The sequence below is a fragment of the Oxyura jamaicensis genome, chromosome 21 (genome assembly GCF_011077185.1).
Source record: "Oxyura jamaicensis isolate SHBP4307 breed ruddy duck chromosome 21, BPBGC_Ojam_1.0, whole genome shotgun sequence".
NCBI lineage: Eukaryota > Metazoa > Chordata > Aves > Anseriformes > Anatidae > Oxyura > Oxyura jamaicensis.
In genome coordinates this window covers 3,658,720-3,679,679 of record NC_048913.1, presented here as the reverse complement: position 1 = coordinate 3,679,679, position 20,960 = coordinate 3,658,720, and the positions used below count along the sequence as shown (strand labels likewise).

Below are 20,960 nucleotides of genomic sequence, written 5' to 3'. Positions count from 1 at the left end.
GCTGCCTCGGTTTCCCCGCCTCTGTGTTTGTGTTAAGAGCATTTCTGGACAGACGGAGGTGTCTCAAAGTCTTAATTAACTGATAGATAATGCGGGAATTGCGAGATGACAGGCGCTCCACGGGAGGGCAAAGTACCGTGTTTATGCCGGGCGCTCGTTATCGGAGTACCTCCAGGTCCCACGAATCCAGGTCTTACGAAGCATGCACCAAATATGGCCTTAACGTGAGATCATGGGTAAATTATTAATCATAACGTCCACTCTGCAGCGTGCCAGAAATGATTAGTAACGTCATCAGGTTGTCTCTGCAGCGAGTAGCAGAGGGTGTGTGAGACTGGGGCTTGTGCTACGGGGGGAACGATAGCTGGAGACATTAAACCCAGCAAGGTGTAGGGCTGTTCTTTCCTCCCGGGCCATGTCCGAGAGCAGCTTCAGCTCGTCTGGCACAGGCCCTATCTGGGGAGGCAATAAATAAACAGCACTGGGAAGCTGCTGCTGCTCCATACGTTTGCAGCCGAAGTGAAACCAAGAGCACCACGATGGCTTGGCGTGGCGTCACCGATGCTTTTCGCAAGCTGACAGGGGCTTGCGGAGTTAAAAGCTGCCTGCTGATCTCAGGCGTGACTTTTGGACTCTTGGACTTCTGCTCCTGGCCTGGTTTTGGACTGAAAAAGGGCGGTCAGAGCTAGAGGTGACTGCGGGTGCTGAAGGTGCTGGAGAGGTTGCCTCCCGAGAGCTTCCCAGCAGCCTGTCCCATGGCAGGAAACGTGACGGAGGTGGTGGTGGCGTGGGCTGGAGCCGGGTGGCCGGAGAGCAATGTCCCAGGCAGCCCGGGGTGCGATGTGCTGGGCCAGGACAGCCCCGGCCAGCTGATTGCCCTGTGATGCTCGTGCCCTTATCTGCTCGTCTCATCTCGGTTCTCCCAGGTCCTTTGCTGAATCCCCTTATCGTGTTCTGCCCGACTGAGTCAGAGCTGAAGCAGTGGCTTTACCACCTGGAGAAACAGATCCACCTGAACGGAGGGAGCCTGGGCTTGCCCTTCCTCTCCCAGGTGAGCGTCTTGGGCCGGTGAAGCTGTGTTAGAGGGGGACAACCCCTGCAACCGGCCGCTCTCTGCATTTTCCAGTGCCTTTTTCCATCCTCCTTTGGGGCTCGGGGCTCCTCCAGCCTGGAGAGCGTGAGCAGAGGGCAGGGGGCAAAAAGGCAGTGGAGCTCTGGGTCCGCTTCCAAGTGCTCCCTGCTGTGCTCGCTGCGATTTCCAAATTCAGGGTGGAGATGTGGGGTTTAATCCTGACCAGTCCCCAATTCTCCAGGCTGGCTGCTTCCCTGCAGCAGCCAGGAGCTGCCCCTCAGGTTGGCACGTGGGGTCTGGCAGGGTGTGGGTGCCCAAAGGGAGCCTTGCCACCCAGGGCTGCCACACCACGAGGTTTGGGGCTACTTCGGAGAAGTTCTCACCCAGTTGGCTGCTGGCGCAAATGTCCTGAGCTTGCAAAACATTTTGGAGGAGGAGGCTGGGAGTGGGGTCTAGAAAATGGGACCAGATTCAAGAGGCTTGCCTTCTCTTCCAAGCTTTATGGGGTGTTCTCCTCCCCTCCTGCCTCCGTCTGCCCACGTGGATATTCCCCTCTGAATTCCCCCAACGTGCAGATGATGCTAGGCTCGAAAGCTGGCTCCTGCACAGGTTTATTTGCTCTCTCCTGCCTCTGCCCCGCTTGAGAAGTGTCCTTCCATGAGCCCTGTGCTGGCTAAGCACTTAGGGGAGGACGCGCTGCCCTGCTCCTCAGCCCTGCTCCTGTCCCCAGGACGACTGGCAGCAGAGCTCCGTGGGGAAGGAGGAGCTGCGGTGGTCCGTGCAGAACATGCCCGTCCAGGAGTGGAGAGGGACCGAGCGGGAATCCCTCGGCGACGTCCTCTGCGTTTCCAAAGTGAAGCTTCAGCACTTGCCTTTCCAGGTAGGACACAGCCTCAGGTTGGCGAGGCCGATGGCGCAGAGCCCTGCCCAACTGCTGCCGGCCATCCAGGGGGTCCCCGAGGGCTCCTTTAATCCTGTAAATGGGACAAACCAGCCCAGCAGCGGTGCCAGGGGATGGCACGTGTGCGCAATGAGCATTTGGAGGTCGGGGCTGGAGCTGCAGGAGCCTCGCCGGGAGGCTGTGGTCTGGCAGCAGCTGGGCTCTGTCCCCGGGGCTGAGCCTTCCTCCCTTTTGCTTTTCCAAGGAGCAGCATGACCGGCTGCTGGTGCTTTACCCTTCCACCCTGGTGATAGTGTCTGAAGAGCACAACAGCCTCTACTTCAAGGTAAGTTCACCTGCAAGCCTCTTCTCCCTCCCTCCCCACCCCACCGCGGCTATTTCAGCGCGGCCCCAGCTCTTTATTCCCCTCCACCTGGCCTTCCCTGCGCTCCCCGTCTTGGCAGGGGCTCTCCCTCCACGCCGCTCCCTTGCCAGCTGGCAGGCGAGCAGGCAGAGGGATGTTGCAAGCCATCTTCCCATGAGAAACACCTTGCCCTCCTACAAAAGCCCCGGGGGGAAGGAGCTGGCTGCCAAGGCTCTGGGAGGAGGAGGTTGGCGTGCTCCTGGGCGGCCGTGCCGGCGGCTTCCCCAGCCCCTTTCTGCGGCACCGCTTGAGAGCAAGGAGCACGGGAGCTGCATCCGCATGGCCTGCAGTGTGAGCCCTTAATCCCCCTTGCCAGCCTCCGTCCTAGGCACGGCTGTGACGGCTGTTAACCAGCCCTGTGCTCTCCCTGACCCTGTTTTCTCATGCTACAATGAGGGTGCCGAGACAAGCCGCGTGCTGCCCAACCAGCAGGTGCAGCGGCACCGGGACGTGGTGGTGCTGAGCTCAGTGGTGTCCTTGGTAGGACAGGGACCAGGGACCAGGGACGAGGAAGCCCTGTGGAGGTGGAGGGCTTGTGAAATTCAGCGTGAACCCACTGGGGTCCTTCGTGCTATTTCCCCATGCCCGTGTCACTGCCTTGAGTGCTGCAGGCTGCTTGTGATTCGGGCAGGAAGACCTGCACGGAGCATCCCACCGGCTGCAGGAGGCTGTGCCCGCAGCGGGAAGGGGCACGAGGAGGGCTGCACACCATTACAAGCTTTCCTCTCTCAGCCACCCAGGTGTTTCCCAGCAGCTGGTGGCTCCTGCCACACGCCTCCAACTGCGCCTGCTTTCGGGAACGCATAGTTTGCAGCTCCTGGGAACGGGGCACCGCGCAAGGGGGCCCTGGGCTGGGCTCCCGGATTAACTCATCCCTTTTGAAACCTTAAACCAGATTTGTCTTCCCCGGCCACGCAAAGCTGCCTTCCCACGGTGCCGGAGCGTGGGTCCGCGGGCTCCTCGCTAGCGGTGCCGAGGGCAGGGCTGCGCGGCTGACTCACGGCCGGCTCCCTGCAGCACCAACCGGCTTTTCCACGGGCGTGCCGGGGCACAGCAGCCTTCTCCCCGGGCTTCTGTGAGCCGGCTTCCCTTCCTTCCCCGCGAGCAGACGCCGAGCCCTGCCTCTGGTGTGCGAGGGAAGAGCCCGGCCCTTTTGTTCTCTGGTCTTGGGCAGGAGCTGGTGCGCTTGGGCTGACCCAAAGCAGCCGGTTCTGGCCAACTGCTGGTGGGAAAATGCCCCGGGCAAGGTGTCGAGGGGCACAGGGGGGGGCTTCTAGGAGGGGGGCCGTGCCCCAAAAAGGCTGGAGGGGCTGCGCAGGCAGTGTGCATGCTGTTTGCAAAGGATGCTCTGTGCCTATCCCGTGCCAGCCCCCACCCACACGCATGCCAAAGCATCAAAGTCCACCTCTGACAGCAGCGGGGGAAACTGAGTCACGGTGCGGAGCTTTCCCTCCCACATTGATCCTCCCGGCACTGCTCAGCCGGCAAATTGCTTGGCTGTGCAGGAAAAGCACTGCAGGAGCTGTGTGTGCCCCCACGGGACTGCGGCGAGGCAGCCGCCCGCACAGGTCCCCGACACCTGCAGCCAGGGACAGCGAGGGCGTGATGAGTTGGTTTTTTTTTTTGCCAGAAACCTGATTTTTGCAGCTGGAGAACTCAGGGAAATGGATCCCAAGTGACTGCACCGTAGGAGCGGTGACAGGGCTTTGCTCCTGCTCTCGGTGCTTGGTGGGGGGCATGGCGAGGTGGGTGCTCGGGTTTTGGGCGCTGCGCAGGTCCCGCGTGTGCCATCCTGGCCAAAATTGTCCCAGGGCCACTGCCAGCAGCAGGGGTGCGGTGAGCAGGGGAGGGAGCAGGGGCTGCAGGGACAAAGGGACGATGTCCCTCTCTGCTCACAGAAAGGGAGAGAAGTGAGAAATAAAGCAGGGAGCTCATCGGTGGGTGGTGTCCAGCACAAAATCTGCTACGGCTGCTCGCCCAGGGTGCTTCTTGCTCATCTGGGGAGCCCAAAAAAAGAGACCCCGATGCTAATTCAGTGTTGCCAAACCCCGGGCCCTTCTGCCAGGCTGTCTGTCACAGGGAACCAAACTGTCACTGGTGGCACTCGGTGCAGCGAAACCCCCACAGGCCACCGGAGTGGCAGCCACATCTGAGCCGCATGGCCCCGGAGCTCGCGTTTCCCCCGCTGGCATTTACAGGGCGCAGCCCTGCCTTTGTGAGGCTTCGCAGGGTACGGGTGCTGGGGATTCCTGGCTGCGAGGCTGGAAATCCCAGCCCAGCACGTCCGACCTTCTTCAGGACCACGTTTGCACAGTTTTCTGGAGAAGTCAGCTGTTGAAGCGTGGGAAATGGAAGCAGGAGAAGGCATTTTTCTGAGCCCGCTTCTCAGGGAGGGCTTTGTGAGGACACCCCCAGCTCGTGCAGCCTCGCTGCCTTCCCAGGCTTCTCCCCATACCCCATGAAGATCCCCCCAGCTCCCTCCAGCCCAGCCCGGTCCTCGCTGCCAGCACTGCTTCCCGGCTCTTCTCCTGCTCCCAGCTGTGCTGGCAGAACCTCGCTATCAGCTCCCGAAGCCTCTTGGCTTCCCTGGGGGGCAAAAATCTGGTGCAAGGGAGCGGAGCCAGCGGTGCCTGCTCAGGCGGGCGCACAGCCCCCGGCGCATCCTGCGTGTGCTCAGCCTCCTTCTCTCTCCGCCAGGGCGAGCTGCCGCTCAACGCCATCCAGGTGTTTTTTGAAGAGAACGAGAAAACCTCCTTTTTAATAGAAGGTGCGTGTCTGCCATGCCGAGGGCCGGGCCGACAGCGGCTGTGGAGCTCACTGGGCTTGGGCTGGTTTCGCTGGGCTGCTGTGAGCATCCTGGCACCCCGATGAGGTGAACCGAGCCGCCTGGGTGCTATCGCTGGGATCCGGGCTGCCTTCGTCCCCGTCCCACTAAGGCAGAGCGTCCTCCTGTGGGTCCCGTGCTGCTCTGGATGCCCGTGAGAAATGGGGAGGGACGGAGCAGGGGGTGCCCATGGGGTTTTGGAGGAAGCGCCGCGGGCTGCGCTCGCCTGCGGTGCCAGCGGGGCACGGTGCTGTTTTACAGGCCGGCTGATCAATTCGATCCGGGTGATCTGCCGCAGCTATGACGATTACCAGGAGTGGCTCGACTGCCTGAAAACAGCCCAGTTTCGAAACGCCGACTCCTCCCTGTCGGGATCAGAGAGCTTTTCGGGATCAAAGCTGCCACACCTCAGCCAGGTAACAGGCGCTGCGGGTTCGCGTGGCTCCCGATGGATGTCTCCGGGGGCTCTGCCTGCCCTGCCTTTGGCCATGTGTGAATGCTCTTGTGAGAGCAGGCTTTGCTTCAAGCCCCCTGCTTGAAGGCTCGAGTTGTGCCAGGGGAGGTTTTGTGAAGGATTTCTTGCTGGAGAGTGTGGTTGGGCACTGGGACAGGGTGGTGTTGGAGCTCCCAGCCCTGGGGACATTTCAGAGAGGTGCGGACATGGCACTAAGGGACGTGGCTCGGTGATGGGACCCTGTAGGTCAGGCTGATGGCTGGACTTGGTGGTCTTGAAGGTCTTTTCCAGCCTCAATGGCTCCATCATTCTATGCTTCTAAGACTGTCGTGAAGTTGTTGATCCCTGCAAATTACCTTTGAAGCCCTACGTTGTACCATATAGGCTGATACTACACTGAATTCCCCCAAAAGCAGATCCCTGGCTGCAGCTCAGAGCGGTGCCACGCAGTGAGGTGCTCCCAGCAGGACACCACCAGGCTCCCACAAGGAAAATCCCCCCGGTGGCATTGCAGGGGGATGGGGTTGGCGTGCCTGGGCACCCACCTCCCTGCTGCAAGCACCCTGGGGAGGGCTGAACCATGGAGCCGCGGCTTCATCCTGCCCAATCTCAGCCCCAGGGAGCAGCACAGAGTGTGAGGATGCTCGGGGTGCTCTGACACACTCCCCTTCTCTCCCCCAACAGCTTGGTGGCAGCGGGAGAGGCTCACTAGCCTCTGATGGCCGCACAAACTCCTGGGCATCCGGAGGGAAAGGGGCCACCCTGACGCACCTCTCCCAGAACAGCGGCTCCTTCCACGACGCACAGTCCTTCGTGCTGCTGTCGGAGGGCAGGGTGCTGGAGGACTCGCTCAGCTCTGGCTATTCCCAGCCTCTCCATGTAAGTAAACCCCCAAAACCCGGGACGTTTGTGGGGTCAGAGCGATCTGTCCAGGTGCCCAGGCGGGCTGAGCTTGCGCGGTCTGTATTCACAGCGTGGCGTTGCAAATCCGTGCCCGGAGCCTGTGTTTGTCCTGGCTCATCTCTGTCATTGCTGATAAGGGAAAGGCTGATAACGAGCCCCAGTTATTAAATTCTCTGTATGAGGGTTGTAGGTACAGGTTGCAAAAGGCTGGTGGCAGCCACAGGACCATGGGGGGTGTCCAAGCGCAGAGCGATGCCCACGGCACCCCGAGCAGGGCAGTGGTGGTGCATCAGGTGCACATGTGCGTGCCCAGGCTGTTGGAGAGAGCCCATTTCGCCTTCTCCTCGCAGTGCCTGCCCCACGCCAACTGGCCGAGCACCGGGCTGCCCGCACAGGAGCTGCGGAGGGGCGGCAGCGCCAGGAAATCCAAAGGCAGAAGCGGCCAAGACGCGGAGAGGACGGCGCGCGGCCTCATCCCCGAGCACCCCGGCGGCGAGCTCGTGCCCGCGGCGTACAGCGAGCCCTACTCAGCACTCAGCTCATGGCATCGCCCCACGGCCCCACCGTCGCACCCGGAGCTGAGCAATGTAAGGGGCTGAGGGGTCTGGGGGCTGCCCTGCTGCCTGGGGAGGGTGCAACAGCAGGGAACTGGTGCACATTTATCTCCTGTGCCTTGTGCTTTCCTCACCGGTGCTGCAGGGCAGTGGGGAAACCATTTCCACAGGGGCCAGTCCCCATCCCCTTTGGCTGAGAAGCATTTGGGGTGATCGCCCCCTGCTCGTGCCCTGTTCCTGCCTCAGTTTCCCCACTTGGATGGAGCCTGGTGGGTGCTGCCCCCCTGCACGCCTGGCTCCCTCGGCACACATGGCCAGATCTGGCTGCCAGCGAGAGGCACCCCGTGCTGCTGCTGGTCACCTCCCTGCCTCGGCACACAGCTTTGGGGCTCCAGAATTTGTGCCCCCAGCCATTTCTTTTCCTGCTGTCTGCCTGAGCCCGAGCAGATGTGGCACTGCAGGGCAGGCGCGGCAGGCTGGGGCAGGGCACGGCACGGTTCTCCTCCAGCTGGGACAGAGGCAGAGGGAACGGGTCTCCCCTGTCTTATTGGTGGATGCCAGCGTCACAACAGCCCCGGGAAGAGCCAGAAACCACGAAACAAAGGCCCAGACTGAGATGTCACCCAGCCTCCAGAAGCTGGAGATGAGTCAGAGGCTGATCCACGCCCCCCGAATAACCGGGGGCAGGTTGAAGGCGATATTTCTAGTCCTGTGCATCCCTTAGCAGCCTTGGCTGGTGCCCCCCATATCTCTGAGCCCCCTCTCCCCCTGGAGGGCTCCTTCTGACCCTGACCCTGAGCTGCCCGTGGGTTTCGCCCTCCTCCCTTCACACCTGGCCACCCTCCATCACCCCTAGCGGGGTGCTGTGCGCGACCTGCACCCGTTCTTTCTTTCACAGCGAGGGCTTTTGGCGCTGGAATGTAGCAGAACTTGCAAAGTGGAGAGAAAAACCTTGTTTTGCCTGAGTCTGCAGCAACAATCTGCTCACAGCAGGGCTGGTTCACGGTGGGGGGGAGCAGCCAGTCTCCACGGCAGGCATCAGCTCTGCAATTTGTTCTGTTTAAGGTCCTGCAGTGCCCAAAGACCTCCCAGCCCCTGCCCAGCAGACACTGGAGGGAGATGCCCGGGGCGCAGAGACCTCCCCAGCCTCCTGCTGGTGCTCCTTACCTCGCCAGCGTGAGTTGTGAGAGCAGCCCTGGCTCAGCCTGGTGCTGGGGAGCGTCCTGGGGAGCAGGGGTGGTGTGAAGCGCTCCGGGACCGCATGGCTACGCCGTCCCCATCAGCACATTTTTTCCCTTCCAGGTCTCCTCCCTGCCAGAGGAACATCTGGGCCCCTTGCTGCAGCCTCCAGGTGAGACCCTCGGGAGCTGATGGGGTGCCGCAGCCCCCTCCGCTTCCCCCAGCATCACTCGGAGCAGGGCTGGGAGGACAAATGGGGGGGTCTCGTGCACCTCCTCCTTCTTTGCTGACCCCGCTGGTGATGGAGCAGGCAGCCACGGGGCGCCCAGCAGCTCTCCGAGCTCCGCTTTGCTTTCCTGCAGGTGACAGCAGCGGCGCTTATGACCTGCCGGAGGGCTGCTCGCGCCGCGGCTCCGCAGCCTACCACGACTACGCCGAGCTGCAGAGCTTCCAGAGCGACTTCAGCTACGACAACCTGTGGGAGGCCGAGGGGAGGGCGCCCAGCACCCCGCGGGGATCCCCAACGCCCAGCCCGCAGTTCTACCAGGCCTGAGGAGGGGTCCCAGGGCCAGGCACACGACAGCCCCCGGGCTCTTTTCCCCACCTGGGCTTCCCATCCCGGCGGGGTGCTGGGAGCAAAGGGAGGGGATCTGCGGGGAATCCTAAGAATTGCTGTTAAGCCAAACCTTCCCCCGTGAGCTCTGAGGTCTGGGATGTAGGGGAAGATGTAGGGGACCTGCCCGGCACAGCACGTGAGGTCGGTAGCAATAGGTAGGATTGTCCTCCTGCAAGATCGGAGCTGTCTGGCAGAGATGGAGACAGCAAGCCAGGGTTTTGGGGGATGTTCTTTCCATTTTATGAAAAAAAAAAAAAAAAAAATCCTTTCCTGATGGTGCTGGCTCCAAATCATAGTGTGACCTGCAATACTGAGAGCCGGACACCTCGGAGGTGGAATAAAGCAAGGTGCTGCCACAAAATTAGCCACGAAACAGGGCTCGTGTTTACCCAGGACTTCGCAGAAAGGACGCCCTAGGTTCCCCCTACGGGACCGCGTTCTCTCCTCCCACCTCTCTGCACACTGCTGGGCCCACACCAGAAGCTGCCTGGGGATCCTTGGGCAGGGAGGGAAGGAAAAAAAAATCCTCTGCAGAGACCTGCAGCTCGCTCTGCCCCCCGCCACAGCAGCAGCAGGATCAGGACACAAACAACAGGGGACAGAGTCTCGGTGCTATCTCTTTGCAGCCTCTTCAGCCAGATCCTTTAGCACATACAGGGCAGCAGCAAACCCGAATGTTTTTTTACCTGAGGCTCCAAATTCTTAACCTTTGTTCCCCAAAGAGGCTGCAAGCCGAGCATAGTAGCAAAAATCTCAATTTTCGTTCTTTCACTGGTGCAAACAAAAAACAACCCAGGAGCTCTTTGTACTTGAATACCTTTGCATTGTATCGCAGTGTTCTGTTATGTTTTGTTTTTTCAGAAGGTAACCAGCCGAGTTTACATGTAAGGTTTGATTGTATTTTATGTATTTAACGTGTAAATGTGTCTGAGTTGTAGGTCTATTTAATTTTGTAGCCGAGTTGTAGGTCTATTTAATTTTGTAGCCGCGGATGACCTTCAGTACTGTAGAACGGGCAGCTCCGTGCTCCTCCGTGTGCGTGTTGGTTTGGGTCTTCTAGCTGTTATTGTTCTGTTTCAGGTTCACTTTCGTGTTAGGAAGATTTGTCCCTAATAACCTAACCCCCAAGGACCTATTTATTCGGGACAGGATCTCAGCAGGGAGCAGCAAAGGCACGTGCTGTCCTGGAGGGGGCCGTGCTCGTGCGCTTTTAATGCGCGTTGGCGTTAAAAGCTGTCACCACGATCCTTTTAATCGTGTTTTAGCGGCGATGTCTACGTTGTACCAAAAGGGGAAAACCCCTCCCTGCTACTGTAAAAGTTCCCCTCTGGATCACTGTGAGCCCGTGCAAATACAACAAACCTTCTTCTGGAAGACTTCTGTTCTCTCTTTTGCCAGTACCTGGCTTGGTGGCAGTGAATTTTCGCCCCTTGGTGCTGTAACGGAGCCCTTCCTCCGCTTGTGTCCCTGGATCCCGCAGGATCCCCGGAGTGCTGACTCCCTGGGGCAGGGCAGGCACGTGCAAACACCTAATCCCAGAGCAAAGTCTCCACCGCATGGCGGATTAATGCCAAAGCTCACCGGCCTTTGCTTTCCCCCGGTGTCCTGGGGGTCTTGGAAAGGAGCTCTCCAAGCTGCCTCCTGCACCCCTATCGATCAGCCCAGGGTGCACAGGCATGCGAGGAGCCCCCGATGTCAGGACCCCGCTGCACAGCACCCGAAGCACCTGCCAGAGCTCGCAGGGCTCGCCCCAGCTACATCGGGGCTAAATTTGTCCCTTCCAAGCGCTGCCCTTTGGACGTGCGGGCTGCTCATTTCTCACGCCTCCAGCACCGCCTCCGTGCGCGGCTGCCGGGGTGTGCGCGGCTCCTGTTTCAGGTCCTGGACTGTGTTCATGCCTCGGCACCTGAGGTATGGCCTGGCCCCGTCCCTGCCGTGCTGCTGGGCAGCGTTTTGGGGTGACAGGCGAGCCTGCCCCCAGCACATGGGCACCGTCGGGGTTTGCACCGATGGAGAGCGGGGATGGGGGTGTGGGCACGACCCCAGTGTCCCACCTTTGTCCTGCTGCTCATGAAGACCTGCTCCCTGCTCTTCCTTCCCTGATGCCCCAGAGCACCTAGGGATTATGATGGCAAACTGCCACCGAAATGCTTGTACAGCCCCTGCCTACAAGCAGCTAAAGGAGTTTTGCTTATTCCCCTTCCTTACAGGGGTTTGACCCCCTATAAGCAGCCCTTCTCCCTGGTCTCTCTCTATTTATCCTTTCTTGGAAGGTAGTACAGCTTTCTCAGGCTGGCACCATTAATGCACAACAATTGATGTGCATTTACCAGCCCGAAAGTGTTTCCAAAGCAGCCCCCATGAGCATCAGACCAGTCAGGACCCCCACCTGAGCTCCACAGCTCAGCTTCCCTGTTGGGTCATTGGGTTTGGTGGCCTTGGGTTTTCCTGAAGGTTTCCCATCGGGATGCTGACCCAGGAGCTGTGTCCACGTACACCTGCCCGGTAGCTGGGAAAACCTTCTCATATTTTTTCTCTGTCACTTCTCAGCAGACAAAGGATTTAGAAATAGGTTCGCTTAATGTGGCACCAGGTGTCTTGGTACAGGTAGAAAATTGAAATTGAAAATGGAAACTGTAGTACCTGTGAACGCACAAAATACCTCCCTTTTCCTGGAAAATGCCTTCAGCCACCCCAGCAGCAGAGGCGCAGCCTGAGCGAGGCTGGGGGGCGCATCCCGCGGCTCCGCGCGGTCACAGGACACCCGCCTCTCTTCGCAGAGCAGGTGCACGACACAAGGTGACATTCAGTGCCAACAGTTCCCCCTGTGACAGTCTCAACGCCCTCGCTAGTGCTAAAAGCCGTGAATTGGGTGTTGTGCCCCCCCGAGATATGGAAACCCCTGGGAAGAGCGTGCTGCCCCCGCAGCAGGGACCTGGCGATGCACAGGACGCAGCGGCTCGGCGAAGCGCAGCTCCCTCGGGGATCCTCGCCGGGAGCCCACCCCAGTGCCTCGTCCTGGCCTCGCTGTCCCTGCGAGCAAGGAGGGGGCACAAGGCAACGCCAGCCCCGCTGCAGCCATCCAGGGCTGGCACCAGCAGCCCTCAGACACCCCTCTGATGTCCCGCGAGAAGACGGCAATGACGCAGAAATGACCCAGCAGAAATGCCCGCAGGAAGCTTTGCTCTGGTTTCATTGCTGAGAAGGTGAAGCAGAATAAATAAATAAATAAATTATAGATATCAGGAGCTGCTCTGGCGAAGCGGATTGCTGCGGGAGAGGGGGAGAGGCACAGAGCCGTGCCAGACCCCGGCTCCGGCGCGCATGGCAGGGCAGCGCATGGTCTGCCCCGGCAGCCCAGGAGCGTGCACCTGCCTGACTTTTTCATCTGCTTGGCACGGCGAGGTGTCAGATGTGGGAGCTACGTGCGAGGCGAGGAAGCGGGGCGGGATGGCACGGTTCCCGCTGCCGGCCCTGACGTTTTCTTCAGCGAAGTGCAAACAGCCTCGCCGCCGCCGCGAGGATGCTCCGAAAAGGTCGTTTCTATTGTGGTGGCCGGCGCTGTTGCAAAAGACGGTGAGCTTCTGGCTGCTCCCTCCGGGGAGAGATACAAGCAGGCTGACCTGGCCGCGGAGAGAGGCGAGAGCTTAAAAGGTCAGAGAACAAACCAAGCGTTAAAACTGCAGGCAAGCCCGTGCTGGTTTCCTTGAAGGACACTGGAGATGCTGCTGCTTGAACGAGCACAGCAGACGCTCCCAGAGCTGCTACCAACGAGCCTCTTGCAGTATTTCCCTTTGCATCTGCAGTGGGCTGAAATATTTATTTCATCCGATTCTGCCAGCGGAGAACAAAAGGGGTGTGAAATGCACCTGTGACCTGGTGGATAATCTGGTGTCTTCAGTGGCTTGTGCAGGGGGACGTGCCAAAGCACATTTGTTTCTCCAAGCCCAAGCTCTGAAGGACCAGATCCCGACGGTCCCAGACAGGCAAGGTGCTCTTACTGCAGAGGTGACGGGCACCTCACGCTGCCGTGGTGTAACGCGGTCCTGAGCTCTCCTGGGAAGAAAGCTGGCGCAGGTTTCACGCTCTGGGATGGAGACATTGAGGCAGCGAGATGGGCTCCTGGAATCAGAGCGGTTAGGGTTGGCAGGGGTTGGGGTGGGAGTTCAGGAAGACACAAAACCAAGGGAAGAAACCAAGAAACCAAGACAGGGTCAGGTGCGTGCCCACGGGCTGCCCCCATCCCAGAGCTCCTGGAGGAGATGATGTCCTCAAAGGTGTCCTCAACACCATGGCTTCTGGCCAGGAAGGCTCCCAGTTCCACTGAGATCTCCAGGCCAAATTTGCACCACTGAGACAAACCGGAGCAGCTTTCCCAGGCATTTCACCCGCTATTAAATTCGGTGATTTCTGGCACGAGCCTTTACTAGCTGCCAGCACTGCACCTGGGAGCGCTGCACGAGCTGGGAGGGAAACTAACTGTTCCTGCACCTGCAAAGCGAAGGGAAAATGTTATTTCTTCCAGGCTTGTTTGGCAAGGCTAGAAAACACAAAAATCTGAAAAATTCAAGGCGAGCAAGAAGCCAGCAATGCCTGTTTGTGCTTCAGCTTCCACTGGGATCTTCAGTCTGCAGGAGGAGCTGTGCAGGATGAGAGGCGGGCTGGCGGTCCCAGGGCCCCCTTCCTTTCAGCAAGCCTGTCTGCTGCCCTCCTCTGCCCTTTTTCTGCTTTGCTCAGCTCTGTGTCGCTTGGTCTCCCAGGAAAGCCCTGCAGAATGAAATCGCCCGCTTCCTCCAGCTGTTCCCCCATTACCCACCCGCCACGCCAAGGCTGCTGCATTTCCACCTGCCGCTGAGCTCGCGGGGAGCGCTTAATGGATTATGGCTGGATAAACAGTAAAACTGAGCACATGTGAGCCTTTCCCCCTCCCCTCTGCCTGCCGTGCTCCTGCGAGCGAGGTCTGCTCGGCAGGACTTCCAGGGCTGCAGTGCCAGGCTGTGCAGGGAAGGATGGAGCAGCCCTGGGGGTGCTGCCCTGCGCCCCCCATGCCCACCGCTGTGCTCGTGGGCACGGTGCGTGCTCAGGAACAGGCTCTGGGGTGCAGCCAAAGGGGAGGAGAAGCAGCCCAGCACCCCGAGTGCTCTGTCCTCCAGGGCTCCCCATCCTCTCCTACACTTTTATACCAACACACCCTGTGCGGGTTGATTCCTCATCCTTTAAAACCCAACACTCGTTCAACAGTTCCACGCGTGGACGATGCAGAAAGAGGAAGGCACGCAGAAGTGTTAAATGGGATAGATCTTTATTAGAAGCTTTCAGCATATTAAATATGTTCTCTTCCTCCACAAAACTCTTCCTACTCAACGTACAGCTACTGTAGTCCATGTAGAGCCTGCACATCCCCCTTACCACCTACTGCTACGTGTCTCACTGTGCAACCACCGTGTGCTCTCTTATCTGCAATAATACATGGTCTTAAGTGCAACCCCACACACATTAAAATTGCATGGCACTCTGCATTTCAAGGAAAGAGCCGAACCTCTCCTCTGTTCCAGAAGACAAATCCTTACTGCTCCTACAAAGCTCATAGGCAGACCCACACAGGCATCTGGGGCACGTTTCCCCCCGGTACCTTTGTGGATCTGGTCCCTAAGTGCTTAACAAATCTCACGTTTGTGCTGTTGCCAGACTTGGGAGTGCAGAAAACCCTCACGAATAATGCCCTTGGGTCCCAGGAAGGCGCTTGAGACAGCGAAGAAATCAAACCACCTCCTTGGTGTTTTCCACCCCCTTCCGTGCCGGGTCTCACCCCCGGCCCCACAAAGCCCCACGCTCACCCTCCATCCCCTCCCGTTTCATGTTCCTAGGACGGGAGGCAGCAGAGGCCCCAAGTGGAACACCTAGACCCTTGGCTGGCCAAGTGCCTGCGTCCCGTGTCCTCTCCAACAAGCTCCTGTCCTTGCCAGGGCTCTTCCCTGTGCTCAGCCCCCCTCCCTGCTCTCCTCCGTCCCCTTGCTGCGGCATCTTCTTAGCAAAGCGCCGTGCTGGGGCAGAGACAGCTCTTCCCCAGCTCTCTCCTCGCCTCCCCCCCAACCCTTTTGTAGGACACGAAGCCCTTCTCCTGGCTTCTTTGGCTCCCTCCTCCCTCTGCTGCTCCCTCCAGCCCCCAGGTGAGCTCAGCGGGGAGGACGGGCGAGCAGCGCCCCGGGCCAGACACCATGACTACTCCTAGCAGATGGCACGAGGATGCAAGAAGTGTGCAAAGAAAGAACCGAGCCAGCCCACGCCGGGCTCCTCTTGTGTCCAGTACAGGTACAAACCGCCTACCGTATTGCCAACGACCGTCACGGGAAGGATCCTGCTTCCTGTGACACCCTGTCCCTTTTGGGGATGGGTCCAGAGAAGTCTCGGTGCTGGGGTCCAGGCTTCCCACGCTGCCCAAGGACGAGGTGCCTGGCCCCTGCCTCCTCCATCCTCGCCCGTCCCGGGGGGAGCACCTCCTGCGTGCGCCGGGGCTAGGTCCGCGGGCGTCCTTCTCTGGCCTGCCGTCGGAAGTAGCGGATGGCGGACAGCGTGCCAAAGCTCGCCAGGAACACTGCAAAAAAGAAAACAAAAAACCATCGTGGTCCCACGGTGAGACTTCTTCCCAACCCAAAATATCCTCCTCGCATCGTGAAGGTCACAAGTCGCTGACCATGTGCCAAGGGGGTCCTTCCCCTTCTGCCCTCACCCCTCGTCCCCACCACGCCGGGTTAATCCCAGCACGTTCAACCCCGCGCTGCCAACAGCTCACCAGACCACATTTATTCCTCCAGTTTGGGTGCATCATTTTCCCAAGGAATGGCTGGTTTGGAGGGAAAGAGCACACAGACTTCACGGGTTGGCTGAGACGTGGGGGGAGTGAGCGCTAGGGAATGACACGAGGCGTGGATCCCGTGCTGGTGCTTGCCTCTAGCATGGCTGGTGGCCATTTATGGATGGGATTACCAAGAAAAAAGCCCTTTTGGAAGAAAATCCCATCTCCTGGGGCCAGCTCTGCCAAGGTGTTGAAGGCGACAGCCTTACCCTGGTGTCTGCACGGTGCTGGTCCTGCTGCGGGAGTTGTTGCTCATGTAGGACTCCCATCCCTCCCGAGCAGCTTTGTGTGCCCCGAGAGGGGCCAGCTGCCGGGTCGCTGGAGGGAAGGACACTTTGGGAAGGACCTTTTGGGAACGGAGGACGTTTTGGGAAGGAAAGACCTTTGGGAAGGGAAGGACCTTTTGGGAAGGACCAGGGAAAATGGTGATAAAATATCTACGCCTGCCTGGCTGGGTGGTGGTCTACAGGCTAGAGTGGAGATGTCTGATCTTGGATGAGAAGGTCACAGTAGGGAACCTCACCAGAGCTTCAGGACATTCCCTTCCTTTTCTATTGTTCAGACCAATTTTTTATTCTTATTTTTATTTGTGGGCTATCTGCTGATATTCTGATCCCAGCCCAAAGCAGAAAATACCCCAGACTCCGAACCAGAAAATGCAGAGCTTCAAACAAAACCTCAGGGAGCACGCACACAGAATGAGGCCCTTCTCTGAGCCTCTGGTGCAGGTTTTCAGCTTGGCTCATGCCAGAGGTCAGCCTGCCCCGCTCTTTGCCCAAGCAAAGCCCCTTGCACGCTACCTTACGCAACCCCATGGCACGGGGCCGCATCCTGCTTCCCGCACCCCCTCTGCCACCTCCGCCTCGTACTAAGAAGGCAACGAAGAGCAGGCCAAGAGCTCCTTGTGATTGCTGCGCGGAGCAACCTTAGCTAACGGGCTATTCTCAGCCCCGGGGTGTCAGCTTCCTGCGTGACCTTCGTGGGGAACATTCCTCCCCGGAGAGCCCATGGGCGGCGCTGGCCCCGTGCCCCGCTCCTCGGTGCCACCTCCTGCCGCCCCTTCTTGCCTCGCCACCGGCTCTGCTGTGGCTGGAGAGGGGGACCGAGGGCTGTGCTTTGTGCAGGTTGTGTTTCGGGACACGCGTGGGGATGACGGAGGAGCTGGCAGGGTCAATGCACCACCGGGGTGGTATTTAGGAAAAAGATTATCCCTTTATGGCACGTTATAAAAATGCGTGTGCTTGTTCCAGCTGAGCACGCTTGAGGTCGTGGTGATGCTTTTTGGAAGCAGGGACCCTAAAGAAGCCTCTCCCATCCCCAAAACCCCATACGGGTCCCTAACTGAGGCTGGATGGAGCGGGGATAAAGCCAGGCTCAGCTGAAGGCAGCAGGCACTGTGCAAGGGGAAAGACCCTAAGCAAGCAGGACTCAGGACCGACACTCCTACGGGACGTGTTAAAAAGCAGCAGGACTCTACAAAAACAGGAAAACATCTGCATTTCCCTGCCAGCACCGGTGGGTCCGTTAGCATCCCTGCCTCCCTCCCCGCCGGGTCCTCCCCCAGCCCCTGCCCGCCCCTCTCCCCCAGCCCCGTGCCGCACGCACTGGTTTTCCAGGCGTCCGGAGCCTGCAGGTCGGAGGTTTTCACCGCCCAGGAGGCGAAGGCGCAGAAGACGAGACACATGTCCTTGTGGGTCAGCGGCAGCGGGGCCTCGGGTATCCCTGCGGGGACGAGAGCAAGCTTCAGGACGCCTCGCAGAAGTAGGTTATTTTTGTTCCCATGTTTATTTGATCAGGCGTTTAATTAAAGCCGGCTTATTAATTAGCTACCACCGTGGCAAAGGGTGTTTTGTGTTTTTTTTTTCTCCCTGTGCAAACAGGCTGGGAGCTCTGTTTTGAGGCGCCCCTTGGGATGAGTCACTCGGTGTTTGGTTTGGATATTAACGGGAGGCACTGCGGCTCTAAGCCCCGCGTAAGCTCTAAGACAAATACGCCGGCTGTCCCGGTGGTCAGACCTGCTCTGCCTTTCCCCCCGTCCCTCTGACCTGCCCCCGTGCTCAGGAAGCCTTTGGGGTCTCTGGATGGCGCTTTGCAAACCTCAGCACGTGTTTTTAAGCCCCCTTCACCCTCAGCTGGACACGTTCCCCCCCATGCACACTTTTTTCCCCCACCAATATGAGATCAATCAGCAACCCAACCTCACCAGCCTGCAGCTCGGCAGCCGCTGCCTTGTCTCAGGGGCCTGAGTGCTTTGATTTTGCTCTTTACCCTCCAGTCCCCTCACCAAAAACACAACTACACGGTTTGGTGGGACGGCACGGCTGCAGGGACAGCCACCCTGGGTAGGACAGGGACTTTTGGCCAGCCCGTCACCCCACTGCAAGCACGCTCAGAGCAAAGCCAGCCGTGCCCAGACCTCCCCCGGGTCCCCATCCTTCCCGTGGGGCCAGCAGCACCACGAGCATCGCGAGCAGAGCCGGGGGTGCTGGGCACGGGGTCGCGGTGCTTTACCTCTCAGGGCAAGGGCCATGTCCAAAGCTTGGGGCTGCGCCTGGCCTCTTCCCAGCGGCACGAGGGCGAGCGGCTCTCCGGATCCTCTCCGCACCAGAGCCGGCTGCACCGGCACTTGGCCTCTGCCCAGGTGCATCGGCCTCTGCAGGAAGGACCTCAAAGCCCCCATGGCTTTCTTCACCTCGGAGGCTGGCGTGGTGAAGAAAAGCCCCCGCCAGCTCCCCCTGTTCCGAGACCTGTCGGGAAAGAAGTGTTCGTACAGCTCCGGGACTGTGGCAGCCTGGGGCTCTTTGACCAGCGCCAGGTCGGGTTCCTCTTTCTGCTGATCGTGGTCCAAGCTGCTCAACTTCTTTCGCTTCCTCTCTTTACCCTTGACTTTTTTCCTGTTTCCTTCAGGTTCATTGAAAAAATATTCATACAGTTCAGGCAAGGATATTTCCCTTTCCAAGGGTGTTTTCTCGCCCTCCACCGAGTTCCCCATTGCTTCTTCTTCCCCTTGGGAGTCACAGAACAAATAGTCGTACATCTCGGGCCAAGTCACATCCAGAGAATTTGCCCTCGCGCAGCCCCCTGCTGCAGAGCCTGGGGCGCTCACCTCCATGGGGGGCTCGGCTGCAGGCTCCCCAGGGCTCCCCCCGGCAGCATCCCCTGCAGGAGTGGCCACGCTTTGGGGACGGAGATCCTTCCCCTGCTGGCACACCTCTCCCGGAGGGTCTGGGGCTGCGGTGGTAAGAATCACCGGCACATCGCTGCGCACGCCCGAGCCCCCTGCCTGTCCTGCCTTGGGGAGCTTGGGGGCCCTCGTCTTCCCTGGGGACTGTGTCCCTGGCTCCTTCGCCTTCTGTTTCGGGGGAGTGCTCGCGGGCACATCTCCCTCCTCCGTGCCAGGGCTGGCTGCTGGCCGCTTGCTCTCCGCTGCCTCCTCGCTCCCCAGCCGCACGGGTGCCGGCTTGGCCGCCTTCTCCTTCCCTTTGCTCTTCCTCGAAGTCAGCGGGGAGGACGATGGTGCCCTGGTGGGCGCCCCGCTGCCCTGTGACGGGGTCCCCCCTGGCTCCCTGTCCACCGGGGTCACCTCGGCGGCACCAGCTCCACGCTGCTTACGGCTCTTCCTCGTCTGTGCTGGCACCTTGGGTCTCACCACCTCCGGGGAGCTGGGCTCCGGCCCCACTTTCTGCCCAGGGTCTGGGGGCCGTGCTGGGCAGCTGGGAGCAGCCTCCGGGGCAGGGCTGGGGGGTAGGCTGGGAGGGGGTCCCTGCACCCCAGGCTCCACGCAGGCAGCTGTACTAAGCCTTTTCCTCACCGAAGCATCCGGGGCACCCGTTTGTGCCGCCACTGGGCTTCCACGGGGCTGCTCCCCCCCGGCATCCCCTCCGTGCGGAGGGGCACGGGGTGCAGCGGGGTGGCCGGCAGGCTCCATGGCCCCACTGCTGCTGCTGCTGCTGGTGGTGGCTCCTTCCCCTGATGCCATCTGTGGTGCTGCCACCTCGCATGCCGCCTCCTGCCCTGGGATGCTCTCGGCCACAGGAGGACGGGGCGGCTGGGTGCCCTGCGCGCTGGGCATGGGAGCGGGCAGCGGGCAGCCGGGCTGGTCGCTCCCACGCAGAAAGCTGCCGGCTGAGCACGGGTCCGCTTCGTCCTCGTCCGCCCCGGGCACCCCACGTGGGGAGCAGCTTGCCCTGCCAGCCCCTGGCCCGCTGCCCGGCCCTGCTGCCAGCTCCCCGTCTGCGCTGGCGCTGCGCGGAGCGGGCACGCCGTCCCCTTGCTCAATGTCACTGAGACACTGCTCCTCCGCCGTGGCCAGGGAGGCCGGCACTAGGTTGCACTCCTCGGCCGCCTGGAAGAATTCAGCCCAGTCCCTGTCGTTTAGCTGGATGCTGTACTCGAAGTTATCCATGCCTGCAGTGGCAACAAAGCAAGGGGAGGGGGCCGGAGAGAGTGGGGCGTGAGGAGGGGGCACCAGCATCCGTGGTGGTGTGTGCCCCCTGCCCCTTGCCCCTGCCATCCATGTTTTTTTGGGTGAAATCAGTGGAAGATGAGGGTGGCTTGTGGCAGACCCCGTGGGACAGGTATCGCTGGGCTGGTATTGCCATGAGCACCCCCCTCGGGGCTGTTTTGGGGATCACCTCTGCTCAGCACCACAGCAGCGTTGCATCTCGCACACCCTTTTCCTATAACCCAGGTGACAAGTGATGGATTTACACTCCTTCCTGCTGACCCCGTGTCATGCACGAAGGTGGCACGCAGCACAGCCCATGCAGGATTTCAGCAAGCCCTTCCTTTCCCCTGCGTTTTGGGGAGGGAGCTGCAGCAGAGCCCAAAGCCAGCAGGGGGGGACCCGGCAGCAGGAGGAGAAGCAGAAAGCCCCCAAAGCCGCATCCTACCTGTGCCACAACCTCAGCTGGTGGCCGAGCCATTCAAAGAGCCACTCTGGAACATCCTCCCGGCACAACATGATGCTGTACCCTTGACGGGGGCAGAGAGCTGGGCTTCAGCACAGCTCCATTCACCCGCTAAAAATAGCCCTGAGTGTCACCTGAGCCCTGAGTGTGATGGGTTTGGGGAGGGCAGACCCATATTTAGAAGCTGATGGGGCAGAGGCGAGGGTGGCAGCAGGCTTACTTCCATCCTGCACTCTCCAAGGTCTCCAGGACCACTCTCGATACCCACACCACATCCTCCTGGGGGTG

At 60.1% G+C, this 20,960-nt stretch overlaps 2 protein-coding genes across 4 annotated transcripts in view; one reads left to right on the top strand and one right to left on the bottom strand.

Annotated features, from left to right (window-relative positions):
- The window catches only part of PLEKHN1 (pleckstrin homology domain containing N1), a 19,465-nt gene extending 9,185 nt beyond the window's left edge, over positions 1 to 10,280 (top strand). Inside the window, exons 6-15 of the mRNA XM_035344817.1 lie at positions 927 to 1,051; positions 1,803 to 1,952; positions 2,218 to 2,298; positions 5,074 to 5,143; positions 5,462 to 5,616; positions 6,339 to 6,533; positions 6,908 to 7,144; positions 8,177 to 8,287; positions 8,414 to 8,462; positions 8,653 to 10,280. Of these exons, the coding sequence (XP_035200708.1) occupies positions 927 to 1,051; positions 1,803 to 1,952; positions 2,218 to 2,298; positions 5,074 to 5,143; positions 5,462 to 5,616; positions 6,339 to 6,533; positions 6,908 to 7,144; positions 8,177 to 8,287; positions 8,414 to 8,462; positions 8,653 to 8,843 (1,364 nt within the window). The 3' untranslated portion in view covers positions 8,844 to 10,280. The remainder of the gene's footprint in view (positions 1 to 926; positions 1,052 to 1,802; positions 1,953 to 2,217; positions 2,299 to 5,073; positions 5,144 to 5,461; positions 5,617 to 6,338; positions 6,534 to 6,907; positions 7,145 to 8,176; positions 8,288 to 8,413; positions 8,463 to 8,652) is intronic.
- PERM1 (PPARGC1 and ESRR induced regulator, muscle 1) lies at positions 8,258 to 20,960 on the bottom strand. 3 transcript variants are annotated; one of them, XR_004755721.1, is made up of 5 exons: positions 20,655 to 20,916; positions 18,274 to 20,169; positions 17,368 to 17,484; positions 14,477 to 15,501; positions 8,258 to 8,278 (listed from the first exon to the last, which is right to left on the bottom strand). XR_004755721.1 is itself a non-coding variant. In XM_035344816.1 (4 exons), the coding sequence occupies exons 2-4, from the start codon at positions 20,165 to 20,167 to the stop codon at positions 15,422 to 15,424; spliced, it is 2,091 nt and encodes a 696-aa protein (XP_035200707.1). In that variant the 5' UTR covers positions 20,168 to 20,169; positions 20,655 to 20,916; the 3' UTR covers positions 14,190 to 15,421. The 3 variants fall into 3 exon arrangements, 2 of the variants coding, with proteins under 2 accessions (XP_035200707.1, XP_035200706.1); XM_035344816.1 differs by lacking the exon at positions 8,258 to 8,278 and having other exon boundaries at positions 14,190 to 15,501; XM_035344815.1 differs by lacking the exons at positions 8,258 to 8,278; positions 14,477 to 15,501 and adding an exon at positions 16,352 to 17,300 and having other exon boundaries at positions 17,342 to 17,484; positions 20,655 to 20,960.

Bases quoted from the DNA above. Each gene is read 5' to 3' on its own strand.
- PERM1 (XM_035344815.1), bottom strand. From the start codon at position 20,167: ATGGATAACTTCGAGTACAGCATCCAGCTAAACGACAGGGACTGGGCT. The intron at 17,485-18,273 runs GTAAAGCACCGC...TCGTCCCCGCAG, and splicing joins CATGGCCCTTGCCCTGAGAG to GGATACCCGAGGCCCCGCTG. The intron at 17,301-17,341 runs AGGGGCGGGCAG...GGCGGGGAGGGA, and splicing joins GCGGCACGGGGCTGGGGGAG to GGCAGGGATGCTAACGGACC.